This window comes from Nycticebus coucang, chromosome 13, assembly GCF_027406575.1.
Source record: "Nycticebus coucang isolate mNycCou1 chromosome 13, mNycCou1.pri, whole genome shotgun sequence".
NCBI classification, from domain to species: Eukaryota; Metazoa; Chordata; class Mammalia; order Primates; family Lorisidae; genus Nycticebus; species Nycticebus coucang.
In genome coordinates this window covers 93,107,115-93,126,698 of record NC_069792.1, presented here as the reverse complement: position 1 = coordinate 93,126,698, position 19,584 = coordinate 93,107,115, and the positions used below count along the sequence as shown (strand labels likewise).

At 32.9% G+C, this 19,584-nt stretch overlaps 1 protein-coding gene across 11 annotated transcripts in view; it reads right to left on the bottom strand.

The window, feature by feature from the left end:
* The window catches only part of PHF20L1 (PHD finger protein 20 like 1), a 77,402-nt gene that overhangs the window by 34,299 nt on the left and 23,519 nt on the right, over positions 1-19,584 (bottom strand). For 4 of the 11 annotated variants that reach the window (XM_053558251.1, XM_053558255.1, XM_053558252.1 and 1 more), the window contains exons 5-12: positions 19,173-19,261; positions 18,862-18,951; positions 14,281-14,488; positions 13,287-13,415; positions 7,895-7,977; positions 4,161-4,413; positions 1,957-2,145; positions 1,493-1,696 (exon numbers count right to left, since the gene is read on the bottom strand). In XM_053558251.1, coding sequence (XP_053414226.1) covers positions 1,493-1,696; positions 1,957-2,145; positions 4,161-4,413; positions 7,895-7,977; positions 13,287-13,415; positions 14,281-14,488; positions 18,862-18,951; positions 19,173-19,261 — 1,245 coding nt within the window. The remainder of the gene's footprint in view (positions 1-1,492; positions 1,697-1,956; positions 2,146-4,160; positions 4,414-7,894; positions 7,978-13,286; positions 13,416-14,280; positions 14,489-18,861; positions 18,952-19,172; positions 19,262-19,584) is intronic. The other 7 variants (XM_053558258.1, XM_053558259.1, XM_053558261.1 and 4 more) reach the window with 5 other exon arrangements.

Sequence of the window (19,584 nt, the reverse complement as noted above, 5' to 3'; positions counted from 1 at the left end):
TTCCTTAAGAAGATTTTGAAAAGGGAGCAACAGTTATCTGTTGGCCTAAGGTACCTGAAAGTACACGAGTGAAGTTTTTTTACGAAAATGCTACTTTTTAGAAAACCTGATCCAATCTACCTTCCCACATACTGAAAGAAGATTTTCTGAGGCTGCACCCCTACCTAAAACTGGATGGCTATGTTAAATAAAGGATTCTGGTAATAAAATAAAACAAAGGCACACTTTTTACGAAGGCACCATTTAAGTTTGCTGGTAATGTGCACAGCACAGTATTCTTAACTTTGGTTAGTGATGTCAGCACCCATTATGATAGCAGAATGTGCACAGATTAGCAAAAGCTTGTTATCTGTACTGGAAACCCAAGTGAAAGCAAATTTTCACCTGTTAAGAACAGTTGCAGGTAATAATTGGATCATTTCCATAATCTCATCAATCCTTTAGCAACTGCTAAACTCAGCAGTGTGCACAAGTTTTGCACACAAGAAAGTAAAAATCTAAGTCTGTTACATAGTTACTGGCTAAAATCTTCCTCATTCTAAATGCCCCAAGAGTTTTAATTTGACAAAAATAATCCAGAAAATGTCTTTTACATAAAGTTTTAAAATTCAACAGTAACAAAATGTACTTTTATAATGAATATGGACCCTGACCAACCAAAACATACACACAGAGGGTACCAAAAACGTGTATACACATTTTAAGAAAGAAAAAACTCTATTAAATTCATAGTACTCAATTCCCATTTGACTTCTGCAATTATAAGAAGTGCTCAATGTGACTTGTATTCACCTTTTGTTATCAGTATATATTGAGTATTAAAATTTCAATGCAGTTTATTCCTTTCTTAAAATGTGTAAGCATTATATAGATAGGGTGCCAAAAAAGCCAAAAATGCATACACATTTTAAGAGATGTTACCTATGTATTACTTTTTGAAGTTGTATTGAAGATACTGTTGCTGGTCAAGTGTACCTAGACAAGCTACACACATCCATTTTACCCACAATTTATACACTTTTGGGGAATGATCGATTTTACTTCCAACAAGATCACGTAAAATGTGTATATAATTTTCTGACACCCATGGTATAAACAGAAATGAAAACAAAATAAACACATAAAATCCTGGCACTTTTACTATAAATGTAAGACAACATGGGGAGCAAACAGAAGTCCAATAAGTACTAAGAAATAGTGTAGTATACTGTTACTATTAGCTCAATATTTTTATTTAGTTCGAAGCAGGAGATAAGAAAGAAGCAGGGAAAAGGAAATAAGACTAAATTGACAATAAGCAGCATGTCCAGGGAAAAAGACCACAAAATGGTCACACAAAAGAACTTTTAAGTAGAAAAACTCTATCATCCACAAATGGATGAAACATGAAAATATTTATAAAAAGGAATTCTATGGGAATTATAATAATGTAGCTAAAATCAAAATGTTCACACCCAGTAACAGCCAGCTCGTTACTTCTAAGTCTTTTTACCTGTTGTTGGAGCTCCTCTTCCATCGGTTACTGTTTTGGAAGAAGGATTTATAATCATCTGTGTATCTTCCTTCTCTGCCCTGGAACATTCATTATGGTAGAAGGAATCTGGGGGTAGTGGTGTTGTAACTTCTGAACCACGACTTAAGTCGAGAGGGAGACAGGGTTCCAGCTTCTCAAGTGGCAAATGGGCAAAGTCAGGCACTACACAAAATAAAGAATGTAATACAATGTCAACACAGATAAAACAGCTCAGTTACTATCAATGTGGATTCAAGTGCTACACAGGTTAAACACTGCCTGGCACAAAGAAGGCACTCAATAAATAAAGTGCTTCTAACTCCAAAAGATGCAAGATGTAAGGAGAAAAGAGCAGAAATTTCTTAATATACTAATAATGTTTATCTCAGTTTTTTCTTTAGCTTCTTTTATGTTTGGTTCTATAGGAAATCAATATACATTACCCTCTGGAACTGAAGACTCTTGGTGATTTTGAGAACTGATGGAGAATAGTTTCCCATCAGTGGCTGGAGAGGGAGAAGAAACCTTTTCTACAGAATCATCAGGCATGGGTAAGGTGGCTAAACGCTGAGATCTTCTTCTCCGCTCACTATGCTTGAAAGGTCTAGGGGGATTCACAGGCTGTGGAGGACCTAGAAAAAGATCTTCAATGTTCACGAAGCAGATACATACCAAGATTATCTTATAATATTTAAGGAGATAAATGGGAAAAAGGATTCATATTCTGCCCTTTGATGTTATTATAAGATATCCACAAGGAATGGCATGTTCCAAAGGCAAAAATTGTGCCCTCATTCAGAAAATGGATTAATCAAAAATTAGAAAATCGAAAACCTACTCGAACTAAAAGAAAATGACATGGAACATTAATTTCAAGGAGCTCCCCCAAGTGACAGACTATAGTTAATTCTCTAATAGCAGATTATTGTGTAAATTGCCATTTTTCCTTTGGGAAAACAGTCTTTTTACAGCAAAAGATTAATAAAAAAGATATATATTCCTTTTGCTACATTACAAATCTAGAAACTCTAAGGAAATGAAAAAGGCTGGGGCATAGTGACATACATTATATAGAGTTAGTGCTTAACTTTACTTGCCAAAATAAAACTAATGTAAATAATTTTATCCCATCATCGTTCCCCCAAATGGAGTCTTAAAACACATGTCTGGCCTGATTCATTAAAAAAAAATTGAATACAAACAATTTTATATACTTATTGTGAGCAAATAATGAGAATTTTTAAGATTATAACATTGCTCTTGCCTTCACACTTTTTTTTTTTAAAACAACTAACGTGGTGAGTCATTTAAGCATCTTTACAATTTAACAAATATTTGAAAATGTTTCCTTTTAATTTTTAGATTTCATCTTTCTGTTTGGCATATAAACATGTTCAACTACTTAGAACAGGCAGGATTACATAGGTCAATGTATTCATATTAATTTAGAAAGGTAAATAAAAGTGGTAGGTCTAAAGAATGGATGTTTGGGTATTAAAGAGTAATTTTATAACAATCAAAATGAAAGGCATAGTAACAACTGACAAAAAGTAAAATCCAATTGTTATAATACTGTGGTTAGAATACCAACACATAAAACAATTTGGAAATAGAATGCTTCTGTCATGTGACATTTCAGTGACCAATAATGTTTCATGATAAGTGCCAAATGAAACTCTTGAGGAAACACTTGAGTTTTTATGTCCCCATCCTCTCTATCCATTAAAGGGAACCAAAAAAAAAAAAAAATTGATCTGAAGGGATCAAGTATGGTTTAGTAGAAAATGCGGCAACTAAATGAAAAAGAGGTTAATGGGTTTGATTAACAAAACTCTTCTCAATGCCAACATCTTTAATTATTCTGGAAGATATAACATGGAATAGTTGATAAGGAAACATGTTATATTCATTTACTGATACTATTTCATATTTTTGCATAAAGACCAAAAGTTATTTAACCATTGGCTTTCCAGGTATGTGGTTTTCGCGTCTCTTAGAATACTAAAATACTGTGAGAAACTCAGGGTCAACGTAAATCTTGTCTCATATACATCTAAACCCATATTAAAATGTTACTTTTAAAAAGATTAAGTTAACTCTTGAAAAATTAGTTTGTACTGAACAGTAAAATCTTTAAAGATATGATCAAGGAGGTATTCTGCTTTCATTAATAAGATAAAACTGAAGTCTACACTGTAAATATTAGAATAAGAATGAATAAAATGCATCAGAGAGGGAGATGACATACAAGTGGGGACACCAAGTAACATACAAGTATCTATTGGAACAGGAATAATTTTAGGAGTTAAAAGATCTACTGTGGGTATTTTATAGCTTTCTTCTTTTTTTTTTTTTTTTTTTGTAATGAATCAGGCCTCTCATTATGCTTGAATTATTAGCTGAGGAGGGTCAAACAATAGTGGAAATTGTGTTATGAAATGGTAAGGTTTCTCAACCAGCAGTAGTTCCTGAACAATAAATCAGTAAGAAATGGTTTTTGCCCCTGAAATAGTTTCAAGCTTCCCTATCATATCTACTTAAGCTTGAGTTTTAAAAAGCAACTTCATAAAAATACAATATAACTACAATCAAACTGTTTTTAATGTATCTTATAGGATATAACTATTTTTTAAAAATCTGTGCTCACTAGTTTTATTTATCACTGAAGAAGAAAGCTGAGATACAAGCGTCAAATCCTCGACTTGTATTAATTCTGGGGAAAGAGGTGATTTAGGGGGTTTTATACACCCAGAAGAATCTCCAGATTCATGTTTGCATTTCTTGCTGCGAGCCTTCCCTGAAGACAAAGTTGAGGATAACAGTGCAGGTTTCTGAGTGTTGGCAGAACTGCTAATGTCAGCTTCATTTTTTTTCTGACTTTGAGGTTTAGGTGAAATCGCCTGAATAAATAATAAAAAATTGATATTTTTATTTTGGTTTCTTCATTTTTGTTCTTGTATTCTATTTTGATTGTTAAGCAACTTTAGTATCCAAAAACATTGTTAAGCAACATATAACATTTCTATTACAAATGAAAAACCAAAAAGAACCCCACAAATTATTAACTAAAAGTTGAATAGGCCATCTTTAAAGGGATGCTGTCAACTTTCAGTCTAAATTTTTTTAAATGTTATTCATACTATTCTCAGAATATAAGATGTAAGCTTACTAAACAAATATTTTCAAGTTGTAATATACTCCTTTAAGAACCTTAAAAGCCAATAAAATTAATAACACTGAGTAAATAAATAGCATGTTCATGTTTTAGAGCATTAGAGAAATACGCTGAAGCTTTTGACTTCCAGCTGCTTTCTTATAAAATAATTCATCAAGTTTAATTGGGAGGTCTAAGTAGACAGTTTCCCTTTAAAGAAAGATCTCAACAGGAAAACAATGACCAAATTAACGAAACATTATCTTTAACTCATTTTAGTGCTGAAAGCTGAAGTTTCATATGCATGATGCATCATGAAATCAGAGCCACCAGCAATATAGAGTTAAAAGACTAAAAAACAATACAAAACAAGCAACAACAACAAAAAAAAAAAACAAAGAGAAAGTGTAAGTTAAAAACATTGGATTTAAAAACAAAATACGTCGCATTCTTAGATGAGAGTTTTTACCTTCTTCCTGCCAACTGATACTTTTAAAAAAAAATTAGAACTCTGTCAGTTCTTTCATAAAGAATATTTTTATTCATTTGGCAATTTCCTACATCTGTAAAAATGTGTGAACGTGTCCATTGTTCAATATAGCCACACAGGATGAATTTTCAGTGTGTGGTGCTGGAATGCCTATCCTATGTCTCTTTCTGATATATTTGTCTGAGAGTAAAACATAAAATACATTTTTTAAAAAAAATCTATATTGCAATAGGCCTCAACAAAAGAGTCAAACTGCTAGGACTATGAGCCACATGCTTGTCTCCAAGAAACCTTTTTGTTTTCTTATCTTTGTGAGAGATGACCATCCAGTCTACAGTTCTCTGGAATATGAAAGATCATAGTCTGGGAAACAAATAATTTAATAATTCTATTCCCATTACAATACAAGCACTCAAATTTTGGTAGGGAAAAAAGGTGTATCTTTGGTATTCAGGAGGGCACCTCGGAATGCATTACAGAGGGCATGTTGGCCATATCACATCAGAGGCCAGATGTCAAGTGTCCCGTTCACTCAGCTGTCGTCATTTCTATTCTTGAATCTACTCATTATAAATGTGTATAAGTGCAGATCAATTACTTGAAAGGTACTCCATAAATGGAAAGTATTCCTAAGCTTATCATAAAAGGTGTTGCCAGAAAAGTAATTAGAGCCATTACTTGTAAATAAACAATTTTATTGTTCATCTTCACATATGTGAAAGACATTACTACAGCATCCATTACTCTCCAGTTACAAAGTTATAAAACAAGATTTTGAAACTTAATTTCTTGATAAGGTGCTTAACTTCTAAACAAGGACAAATTAACATTTTAAAAAACTTACTGAATTATTATGCATCTAATGCAAAGTTTATCCAAAAGTAAATATAACATTACATTTCCCTAATACAATTAAATAATCTATAATTAATAAGCTAAGAATTGGGGTTCAAGACCACAGAGTTTGAATTTTTTTCATATATATAAATAAAATAAATCCATTAGCACAGTAAGTTTGGCTATAGGCCTATGATCAATCTATGCCATGAGTAAGAGTATTTTAACTAGTTAGGAAACAGGTTAATGAGAATCAATATTTCTCCTTTATGTCTATTGTTGATACCAACTGAGATGTAATCAAGAGCTCTATAACTCGGCTTTTTAACTCTGCAGCACAGCTAACATGTAGGATAAAAATTAAGAGGTTGGTTACAAAACATTATCACACTGGAATCAACCTGAATGACAAAAAATAGGAAACAGCATAACGCTCCTTAAAATCTAAAAGAATTTACAAAATTGTAATTATCATTGGTCTCTTCGTTACAAAACTGGCAAGGACTCTCAAAATGTTTTTAATTATGCAAACAGAAATAGCCGAGTTACAATTTTCTTTCTTTCTCTCCTGAATTTAATTTCAAAATGTTTTCTGTACTTTCTTCTAAGACGGGTACTGCCCTCTACACTACCTTTCACATATAGTAAGTACTTTTAACAATCACATTCACCTCAGCAGGATTGTGCGTAATAAAAGATTGACATTGTAATGAATTTTCCAGAAACATTTTATTACCCAAGTCCCTGATTTATTGCATTCTGAGAATACCATAAACAGTGGTGAAAATACAAAATACTGTTATCTCTGGGATGCTGAATATAGTAATACACAGTAAAAAAGTCATTAAAATTTGGTTGATATACTGACAATAACGGCAAAGACTTAACTGTTTGATGATCACAGAAAATCAGAAGGTATGATTCAATGACATATTAATCAATTTAAAAGACCATTGATTTAATACAACATTAACGGAGGCACCAAAACAAAGCACTGTTATCAAACCAGGCCTAAAATAACCCTGAAAAACTCAATACAATATCAATTAAATTTGGACTATTTTTTAAAATGCCTCTAAGGAAGAGCAAAAGATACTCATTTTAAAGTCTTCTTTATTAGGCTACTAATAAAGAAAATTAAAATAATACAAAAAGGATATATTAAAACTACATTAAGGCTCAGATTTTAAAACAGGAGAACCAAGGAAATCCAGTTATGGCTATTACTGTATTCTTATAGTCTTACAGTGCCTAAGAAGTTAAGCCCTTAGAGAATGTAAAAGCATGCACAGTTCATTATGTACAGGAATTACGGGAATCTGAAGGTAGCCAAGGCAAAATCTAGCAACTGCAACCTTCACTTTTAAATTCCTCTATTAGGTGGTTTAAAGACAGATCCTTAATAGTTTTCTAAACTCTGTTTTGTAGTTATTAAAATATACATCCTAGCAAAAATGTATGGCTCATTGATCAATTCATAAAACACATAGTCTAACAACACCAATTGTTACAATATAAAAGAAACTTCTTACAAAAGAAGCTTTATTAGACGTCAAAAACCCTGTTTTAACTCACAAATGAAAAGTATTTGTGTAAGGGTCTTTTTGTAAGCTGGTTAAAGGTGATCCAGCTGGAAGCTTATACCCTGGGATGCCTGTCTCCAGGCCTTCAGATTTTGGAGACAAAGGCTTTAAATGCCAGTCTATTAAAAACAAACACTAACAAAGTCTGTAGTTTATCTGTATACCTTGGAGAAGACAGAGTTAAAAATATACCATCACTTAATTAGCTTCCTATTCCCTTATCAGATCAAAAGGGCAATTTCAATTACGTAGATAATAGAGCTCCGTGATCATTCCAGTGGGAACCTTGAAAAAAATCAAATGCTACCATTTCATACCTGCTCCAGCATTGGAGCTGTTTCATTGTAGTCTTCCTTTTTTTCAGCACCATCCACCCCAACAGCTTTGGATGCCAACAAACCTTGAGAAAAATTGCACAGAAATTGCTTATTAGAAAAAATATTGTCACCCCATTTAACTTCTCAAAAATCTTAGTTGAAATCTCCCCTTCTTTTTAATATTTAAGAAGTAAATATTCTCAAATATTTATAATACAAATAATAAGAGACAAAATTTGAGAGTTATTTACATAGTTATATGGGGTTTTTAAGATACTACTCTTAATGAGCTTCTTAACACATATATATAGATATATACATATAATTATTCTGTAAAAATTTAAAACTGTGTGGCTTAATATCCATATTAAGATTGCTCAGATTGCTAATACTTGTAATATGGGCTCTGTCTATACAAATGAAATAAAATTTAAAATTAAAATATAAGAAATACTTTCACACACCTATAAAATATTTTTGTCGTATTATTAGCTAAAATAAAAGGTCCCAATTTTTAATTTCACCTGGATCCTTTACGCTAAACTTTATGCGTCTACCCCTGATGGGCCATACCTTACTTCTTACATGAGTTCCAAAAACACTGATGGATCCATTTAATGATAAGGGAAAAAAACTGTGTGTCATTTCTAGAATATCTGAACTTAGAAATGTGGCTTTGGGAGGGGTGGGGCGGGGGCGGAATATGGCTTTATTTTACAGATGATGAAAATACCTAGAAGTTCTAGTTTCCCCTGATGTATATACCACTGACAATTTTAGAAGATAGAATATTTTATCTAAAATATACAATTAATTTTATAAAACTTTAAAATTCTGCTTTAATTAATACATTATGGGTATTTATTTATTCTTTGCTAAGTCTGTCAGGTAGCTTCAATAAAGCCAGGTTTATAAGCCTTGTATATTAAGAAACATGTTTTTGTTTATGGCCACACTGCTCATAAACGGCCACCAAAATCATTTGTGTCATTTCAAAGTTGGCCACACAAAAGCTTCACTTCAAAGAAAGCATGTTTAACAACCAACTACATAATAGTAAACTTACTGCAGCAATTACACCACATCTCTTACTGAAGCTGTCTACAACACATGTAATAGGACAAAAAAGATGACCCCCGCCCCCCCCAAAGATGATACATAATGTGGAGCTATCCACAAGGCCACATGTCTTGACTTTATCAGATAATCACTCTGAAGATGTTAAATGGCCTAGGCAGGAATTCTCACATTAAAACTACATTCTTAAAGTAGTATTCAAGCCAAATGGTAACTAACACAAAAGGTACCTTTCCTTTATTGGAAAGCTGAGCAACTATCGCTTGGATTGTAATTTAAAATAAAAAAATGCACCTGAGTGTAAAACACCAATGTTTGATGTTAAAATGTTATTTAGTTTAATTTGCTTTGAGATAAAAATCTGCATAGTTTGTTCCAGTCTTACACCTTACCAAGTGTAGACTTAAACGGAAAAAGAAAAATATGCTAACAATTTTATATAAATAATTTTAAATCATAAATTCCATCTTAGTTATCTTCTAACCATATTTTTACATGCCTGAAAAAGATGTAGTATGAAATCTTTAACAATTAAAACCACATTCACTAGGTTTTTCTTCCCCAGATAATATTCTTAAGAATTAATGAACTGTTGAAATAAAATTAATTAGGGAAGTAGGGAAGTTTTTGTTTGGTAGGGAGCTGAATAAAGTTTCTATTTCTAAGGGTTATTCCAACAAGACAAATATCTTCTATTCAATATAATAAATAATTACATCTTCGGTTTTCTTTCATATGGGTGATGGAAACATTTTAATAGTCATCAATAGATGGAATAGGCTGCAAACTATAATACTAAAAATAAAGCACCACAAGTTTTAAAGGAAACAAAATAATCCAAAACCTATGAATTTATTTCAGGATATTACAGACGTAATTAAGAGCCATTCCCATTTAATGGTTTGAGAAGGAAAAATAAAGCTTTGTAATGTGTTCACAGAAAGTAATGGGGAATTTAAGAACAACCTCTTAAAATCAGATTAAGAAATATAACACTTAGGTACATACAAAAGCCTGAGTATGACTAATAAAGTTTATGCTTTATATGCATACCAACTTACAAAAGAGTTATTAAGTATAAACAAAAAGGAAGAAATAATAAAATAAGTACTTGGTGAGATGACCGACTACTTCTGCCTTAAGATAAAACAGTCCAAAATCTGTTATCTTAACAGAAAGAAATGCAATATCCACAGAAAATGAGAAGAATGACTTGGAATAAAATAGATAACAAATGAAATTAATTTTAGTTATCAGCAAATACTGTCAACATATTACTAACAGACCCTCCTCTAGAAGAATGAATATATATATAAATACACACATATATGAGATATGATTATCCTGTAAGAATGCATTATGAAACTTCAAGAAATTAGTTAAATATTAGATAGAAAAATACCAAATTTCCAAGAGTCATAAGTTGACAACATTCTATGTCAGCTATAAAACACACAGTTGGTCTCCCCCTGCCAATTAGAAGTAGTGAGTAGAAAAGAGGATTGAGCTCCCTGGAATGGCAAAGGGGAGCAAAGGAAGAACAAATGGTTAAATTCTTGGTCCATTTTTCAGCCAGGTATTTCAAAATATATTCTTTTTGCTGAGACCAAGAATCAAATATTCTTGATATTAAAAACAACATTACTTGTCAATTCAAACCTCAGGATTTTTAAAATTTTAAAAATTCTCTAAGCTGCACTGAAAAATATCTAAGCTGGCTGAACTTTCAGAAATTACTAGAAACAGACCGGGCACCAACTCCTGATGTTTCTTCTTTTACTCCCTAGACAATTTCTATTTTTAAATCTACTCAAATTGAGTTTGCTTGTAACTCTATCACAAAAGCATGGACTCCTGATTTTCTGTGTAAAACTGTTTATTTTAAGCTAGTATGCATAAAGCATATGATGATATCAATAAGATCCAGGAAGAAAATATGTATAAATAAACATATAGGTACACATATATAGACACATATATACCGTGCAACTACACTCACTTAACAAAAAAGTCATCTTTATATAATCCTCTATATAGAAATCAGGTGGGGGCAAGACATGATTGCAAGAGGGACTTTACCTAACAATTGCAATCAATGTAACCTAGCTTATTGTACCCTCAATGAATCCCCAACAATAAAAAAAAAAAAAAAGAATGCTGAATACATGAGTTAAAATGATCCAGTGGCTCGCCCACTTATTTTAGCTAGAACTATTTTAAAAAATTAAAAAATGGAGTAGAGGGAAATACAGCAGAGCAGACTGCCATGATCCCCGCCCCATTCTTCTCCATAGTAACAGGGCAAAAAGACACACAGAGATGAGCTTGATAAATTTAAAATACACTACAATTCCATAACAACATAGCTCTTTTATATTATTTCTAATTTCTTTTTATAAATTACAAATGAAATTTACTGTACAGAAGCAAGCCTGAGTTTCAACCATTGAAGACAATCTTATTTTATCTATTGTCTTTCCACATGGCAGCTGCAACATGAGATCAGAAAGAGATGAAGAGAGATGAACTATTTAAAGGACTTTCATACATTTAAATCTTCTGAGTAAATACAAGGGATCATAATGGTTTCACATTCATAAAATCTGATGCTTTCCTACTGCTGCCAAACCATCACTTATTCATTTGAGGTTCCCAAGGCAAAGAGAAAATTCCTCCAGAGAAAGCACAGTGTACTGCTAAATAACCACTATTACAGCTTGAGGCACAAGCTGTGTGGTTCTCTTTTCCCCCACTACTGTCTTTTCAAGACCAGGCAGAGATAATGCATCTTTGTTGACTCAGCTCTTTTTCTCCTTGTTTCTTTTCTTACTCTTTAATGATGAGAGAGAACATCCAGTACGGCGTACGTAAGAGTGTAATGACTGAAACCAAAACCGAGTTATCCGAGGGAACAGACATGGTGCTGGTAAGTTGACATGTCAGTATCACCATCTTCATCTTCTTTGATCTCGACTCCTCCAATAATGCTGTCTCAATCTGCATCACAGGAGATAGAACTACTATTCCATTTTCTACCCAGCACACTGCACTGGGTTCCATGCGTTCCATGGAAAACTAAAGTCTCAAGTTGCCATGAGAACAATCATTTAGAGAATATTTCAGCTTTCTCCAAGGCTAATAGCTTCTAGAGAAGAGGTGTAAAGTATAAATTAATTGGAAATATTTCCTGTCCTGGGTAAAATATACAGAAAGGTATGAGAATAATATAAACAAATGAGAAGAGACTGCATATTTTCACCTGTTGAAACCAATTACAATCACTTAGATGAACACTATGATAAAACAGTGGTTTGAAAAAAACTCTCAACTTCAGAGTCATCTTTCCATGGACTTCCCCTCTTCAGAAAATGGTAAAAATGTTTAATATAACATTTCTAGATCTGACAATGAAACCAAGCTTCAAATTATTTAAATGAATGCCGCCAACAAAGATTTACATAGCTTTATTAGGCCAAAGGTGCTAAAACCGTCTCATTCTTATAATAAGCATATGTGATGACTAAATTAGAAACTATCTTAGCTCCCCTTTTCACATATACTCAGAAAAATAAAATACATTAATAATTTCTTTTATTGACCTGAATTGGTAGGCTGAATAAGCCTTGGAAGTGACAGGGACCAGCATGACTGGCCCGGTTCTAAGGCTTCAATCCCCTCTGCTATGAACACTAACCGGCATATAAGCTTCAGTATTTTCCATCATCCTAGCACTGCTCCTTTCTAAATTATAAGAAAGCAAATGAAAACAAGGCCAGATTCTAGAGATCAACCTGAAGGGTGAAATTTTTTTTTTTTTTTAAAAGAACTTATAAAAGTGCTTTTACATCAAGAATAACAGATTCAGGAGATAAATTTAAGTCAGATGTTCATCTTTCCAACAATATACAGTACCAATCTTAAATAAGCCTGGCCAAGTATAAGAATGTTTATATAAAAATATTTAGAATCTCAGAAATTATGTCACCACAGGTTGACAGAAGGAGATAAATCAATTGTTATAGAAAACTATTACTACCACCAAGGTGATTTAAAATCTACAGAATTTTGTAGCATTTGACCTTATCAATAATCCTCACAACAACCCTGTGAGGTAGGTAGAAAATATGTGGTATTTTTCATGTTTTACAACAGAAAAAGCTGACAGTGTTGAAAGAACCCATAAGTAGTTAGCTATCTTTCTTATTAACCAGTTCATGACACTGAACGAAACAAACTACTTTATTTTACTTTATTAAAAATAAACTACTCTAAAACCAAACCCTCCATGCCCCCAAAAAGAATCATTGTTGTTTACCAGTAATCTTGTTAAGTCGAGCTCTCTTTGCCTGAAATGAGTTGCCTTGATTATTTTTCCTCTTGTTTGATAACGTGCTCTCTGGCTGTGGAAAGACCATCTTTGGAACGTTCTCTACATGAAGTCCTACTTTTAACAGAACACATATATGAGAGTTCATCTAGAATCCAAAATTAAAACACATGACATTTTAAAAACAACAAAATAGTAAAAATGCTCTGCACATTATTTCAAAATCTAGTGCTTGATACAGAACTTTTAAAAACACAGTCCCCTTCAGACCAACATATTAGAAATAAGGGACTACTAAGCAGGGTGATTTTTGGTCTCGGGGAGGTTGCTTTGTTTTGGAGACTGAGTCTTGCTCTGGTGCCCCGGCTAGACCCACAGAGGCATCATCACAGCTCGCTGCAACCTCAAATTCCTGGGCTCAAGTAATCCTCTTGCCTAAGTCTCCCGAGTAGCGGGGACTCTAGGCATGCAAAAGCACGCCTGGCTAATTTTTCTATTTTTAGAAGAGATGAGGTCTTGCTCTTCCTGAGCTCAAATGATCCTCTGTCTCAGTCTTCCCTTGAGTGCTAGGATTATAGGCATGAGCCACCATGTCTAGCTGAGTTATTCCTTAAGAAAAGCAGGAAGGGAATGACTTCACTGCTTTTTCCATATTACATATTAAAATATATGCAGAAACATTTAAAAGATTGTAGAGAAAACATAAAGCAAAAATCTTCAAACAAAAATCTACTACCAAGTTACAAATCAAAACCTCAATTTGTTCATCTATTCCAGAATATTAAGAGCATTCACTATCAACCACTCATCTTTATGATTTTTCCAATCCATCTGTACGATTCTAAAAAAGTTAGGCTTCACATTATGCTGGGGGAAAAAGCCTAAGAGTTGTTCAAAATTATAGGCAGCCAAGGGATTTGACTCATTCACTACATGAGTTTATCAGGCTTATAAGAAACGAACATAAGAACGTATTTAGTACCAAATGTTTCACTAGATGTAGGCAGATCTTCCTTCTTCTCAATTTCTGGTGTGGCTACACAAGTTGCAGTTTCTTCCTTCTTTGAAGGTACTTTAAACCATTTTCTCTCATCTTTATCTTTATTGCTGTTGGCGCTGGTTCGAGGTTTATTCCCTGTTTTATTCTTGGCTGCAGCTGCAGCAGCTGCTTTGACTAAAGCTATCCAATCCTCCAAAGGAAAAACACAAAACAAGTATTAAAAATTAATTAAAATGTAATTACACTAATGAATAAAAATAAGTAGCAAATTGTCAAAGCTACTCACAAGTATCAAGCTAACTATATTTACGTGATAGTTCGCCAACATGTAGATTGCCAAATTTAATAATCTAATAGGTTAGCTGGTTTGTATAATATTCCATAAAATAGGAAAATACTCAATAACAAGTATTTCTTGGAAATATTTTCACAAGAATAAAATCTAAACTAACAGAAGGAACCTATGGCAAATATGGAATACTACGTGGCATTCTATTCCAGTATTTTAAGGTGTAAATGCTGCATTATTTTTCTTTTTTCACAATACAAGGCACCATGAAAGAAGAGAAAAATACTATACTATAATTCTACAAAGATTAAAAAAAATGTACTCCCACGGACCAGATTTACTATTATTAGGAAGAATGTGTCACTCAAATTATAGTCAATTTCATAGACATCAAGGAAGGTATGATTTTAGTATTTTTTTAAAGCTTTTAAAGTTTGCATAGCAATTTATCACAAAAGCTTAAAATCACTGAAGAAGAAAAAGCTATGTTGACTCGACCAAGATAAAGCACACACTGTCAAACTCCAGATTAATTTCTCTCCCTATACAACTCCCTAAATCTGTGTTTGTTAGCATTTTTCGGAGGTGTGAATATTAATTTTCCCTGTGCTAACTTTTTAGTTTATTGCTGAATAAATTTTACTATTTTTAAGATGCTTATTGAAAAATTGCAGAAACGTGTAAAGAAGTGTAAAGTGGTACAAACATTTTAATTTTTACAATCAGATTTTTTAAAACTTTACAAAGTTAATCCTCCCCTGGTCCACTAAGATCTGGCAAACAGACCACCAATTTGGATTCATCTCAAATGCATCACACATTAAATACATATTCCAAGCAACCAAAAGCAATTTCATGACATCAAATGAATTTATGATTTGCATTAACAAATTTAAGTAATATAGAGTAACAAAATTAAATAATAAGAAATATAGGTTGATGGCTTTTCAGCCTTGAAAATATACAGTGAGAATAAACCGTTAAAAAAAACAAAAAAAAAAAAAAAAACTATATACCTATTTCTGTCCCCCTAACTGAAAACATGTGACTGCCCCTATGCATTCAATCACAAGTTTTCTACCCAATACCCTGCTACATATGCCAGGAACCAGGCTAAGCATTCAACTGATAAATGACTGGTCTTCCCCATAAGAAATTCACAGGTAAACACATTTGACTGTTATATAAGACGACATGACACAAAACAGAGGAATAAACAAAATAATATGGGAGAACAGCAGAAAAGAAAAGATTCATTTTAACTGCAAAGAAAGACTGGCATTCGGGGAAAATGACAGATGAGTTGAACACTTAAGGTAAGGAGAAATTTGCTAGGGAAATGGGCAGTGGAAAAGGAGAAAATAGCCACTCCAAGCAAAAGGAAAAACAATAAACAAGGGCATGGAATTCAAAGTGCACAGGAATAGGAAAGAAAGACGGAAGGTTCAAGGAGCAACACAGGGAGCCAAAAGCATTATGGCTAAGCTGAACCTTGACACTAACAATTAGTAAGAAAAGAAAGCACCAGCAATAGAAAATAAAAAAATAAATAAAATTGTGAAACAGCAATCAACAAAATGAAAAGAGAAACAAGAGTAAGAACAACAAGACAAGTGAAGCAAAGTGTTACATGCAATAGAGCGCATATGTGTGCATACTTATTGAGAGTACAGCATTTAATTCTGGGTTCCACATTGTGAAGAAAATTCTTAGTTGTTAGAGAAATGCTGGAAAATGTCAGGGTAATGTCCATTCCAAGTTGACTTCTACATTCAATAACGAGAAAACTAGAAAAAGAATCATATTACATCTTTTCTTCTTAATTTTATGACCTGTTAGTCATGGCAATCATTGCAAGGGTGTGATTCTTCCATATTTTGCTCTTGTACCTTTAAGTTTTAAGTTTTATTCTGTGTCTGCTTTTGCATTTTTAACATTGTCAAAAATAACTGAAGTATATTTCTACAAATTATAAGTAATAATTGCAAACTTCCAGTCTCTGTAGACAACATAATAAAAGAGTATTGTACTAAAAAGGTCACTGCTTGAAATCAGAAGATCTGAGTTCAAAGAATCACTTTGCACAGAAGAGTTGAGTAAAATTTTAAGTCATTCACTCAGTTCTCTAAGTTCTGAATTCTCCAACTGTGAAATAGAAAATAGCAGCTATACCTACACTAAAGGATTTTCTAGGAGCATCTAATAAAACAGTGTATGCCAAATGTTTTATAAACAGTAAAGGAGCTTATGAGCCAACCTTTCACACTACTGAGTTACAATGTAAATTTTGTTATCATTAAACTCCCAGGAAGAAAAAAAATAGGAGAGATAAAGCAAGTATGTGTCCTGTTACAAGCCTCCACATTAAAAAATACAGAGGCTTGATCCCTCTCCCTGTAGTTACTGCTGCTTTTACTAGAATGGAATATCACAAGTAACAATAAGCAATCTGATGAAGGAATCAATCCTCATTCTATCAAATATGTCAGTTTTACAGCTATTTCTGCATCAACACCACGCCTCCACTCAAAATTGCATCAAAGAGAAAAAGTGGTACATAGGCAGGGAAAGAGGGGACTCTTACTTTGGGCAATCAACACATTACACCACTACCTTCTTTCCCAGTGAGGAAAGCATCTACGGATACAGTGTAAAGACTACGGCTCACGCTGCATCCACTGTGCTATCAGAAGCTCTTTAAGGTGCTCCAGCTAACCTCTGAATGCAAGGTCAGGTTTACTAGTACTAACCAACTCTTTCTAAGTCAGAAATGATAGCATTAGGACTTGAATTTTGGCATAAGAATGTAAATTAATCTGGAGGTTTACATGCATATATATATATAACTTTTATTAATGTCACCTTTTATACAGTGTTTAGGGAAGAGCATTTCCACAATGCATTTATTTAATGCATTATTCTTGGCTACTTTAACAAAAAAATACTTTAAAACTTAATAAAGGAATTCTCCAAATACTCAAGAATCCACAGGAAAATATCCAAGATAGAATTCTTTTAGGCTTGCACAAAAAACATCTGAGTTAGCATATTTCCTAGATGCAAACAAGTGAAAAACTTTAAAAAAAGAAAAAGTCATAAAATAGAGGTGGTTTATTAAAAATAGTTCTAAAAATATGGTTAATGTGCTTATAATTATGAATTGTGAAAAAATTAAAAATTAAAATATATGACTATCCAAATATTCTTTCAGTAGTTTTATATCTTAGCACTGATTTTAATGTCAACATACATCAAGGTGTCATTAAAATGCTTATTAAAAAGAAACATCTAAAACACCCAATAAATTTAATTTTTATAACTTATGGTATTACCACAAACCAAATCAGCTCAATGTGCCACTGGGAAGAAAAGAAATTTCTCAGGCAATAATATTAATACCATTTGATGAATATCTAAATAACCAGAATAAAAAAATAATAAGTTTTAAAGAAAAAAAAATTTTGACACTTGTTTAAATAGGAATCCATCTTTTTATATAGTAACCAAAAAAAAAATCACACCACTAAATGTTTAAAAGTACATTTTATTTATGCATACATGTGGGAAGATACAAAGTAATTTCCTGATCAAAACCATTTTCCTTTTAAATTACATTTACATGTTAATGGGGGGGAGCTCTGCTAGCTGATCACATCGTAACTAAATTTTTGAAAACCAGAAGATGTCTTCAGGAATAATTTTTTCAAATGTAGTGGTATATACATTTCTAGATCATTAAATGTTTACATTTGACTGAAACTGACTAAGTGATTTCAACACACTTAAACAGTATGGAATAAACATGCAGCATATTTCCACGTTTGACATTTTTATAGACTATTTTCAAGTTCTTAAAATTAATTGTAGGTCCAGGTGCTGAAAATCCCAAATAACAGCAGAACATAAAGGAAATATTTTAAATTTCTAATGGTACCTTTTCTTTCCAGTATTTCAGGAAACACAGTCAACAAATGAATTGTGCTTTTTACTCCATCCCAGATTGTCCTTCAAGTGCTTACCATTCATTCTTGCTTTGAGCAGTGACAAAGCATCTAATACACTGCTCCCATCGCACAACTCAGACAGCCCTACCTACAACAGCCTACAGAGTGTCAGGTAAGCGCCTTTTAAAGAAAGATGAATAACTATAATTTGTAGAAGGAAAGAAGAAGATAAGACACTCAATGTAAAATTTTATGTAACTACTACCTTTCTAAATGATATTATATACCAGGAAAATGAAACAAAATTTAAAAAAAAAAAAAGGCACTTACCTCACTTCCCATAGACTGGTTACACGATCCAGCTGGGTCGATAGGACAACACCAGCTTAGTGGATGCTGGGATTTCACCTGGAACAGAAACTAGTGACCTATAACTTTAGCAGGTCTAAAACCAAAGAAGCAAAATCAAGTGTATAATTTATTTTACATTCTAAGCTTCTTTTTCTTGCTGCTATTTGGGGCTATCAGCACATAACCCTACAATTAGTTCACTTTTAAAAAATTACATACATATTTATTTTGATCAGACACCATTCAAGAAGATATCTCATTGAGCAGCTAGGAATACTGAACACTCTTACCTGCCCCTTAGCATCCTCGGGCATGGCTTTAATGTGCATTCTTTTTAAACAACGAATCACTCCATCATAAAACTGAACTGTAAATGTTCCTGAAATAGGAGCAAGTCAGAATCATTAGAAAATATAATCAAACTCACACCAATGAGGAGTGACCTGATGTAGGGTCAGGTTTGAAAACGCCACCCTGGGTGTATGGGGCCAGCGCCCTACTCCTTGAGCCACAGGCGCCACCATGAGTGACCTGATATAAATAAATACTTTGGATTGCAATAACTGCAAACACACCTCTTTTAAGGACTCCTACGAAGTTTACATTCTCTGTTCCTTAAAAAGTACACAAACTAAGTCTTGATAAGTTAGTTGCACATATAATTGAATATTTACTTGGAGATTCTATAATTTATTTTGTAAT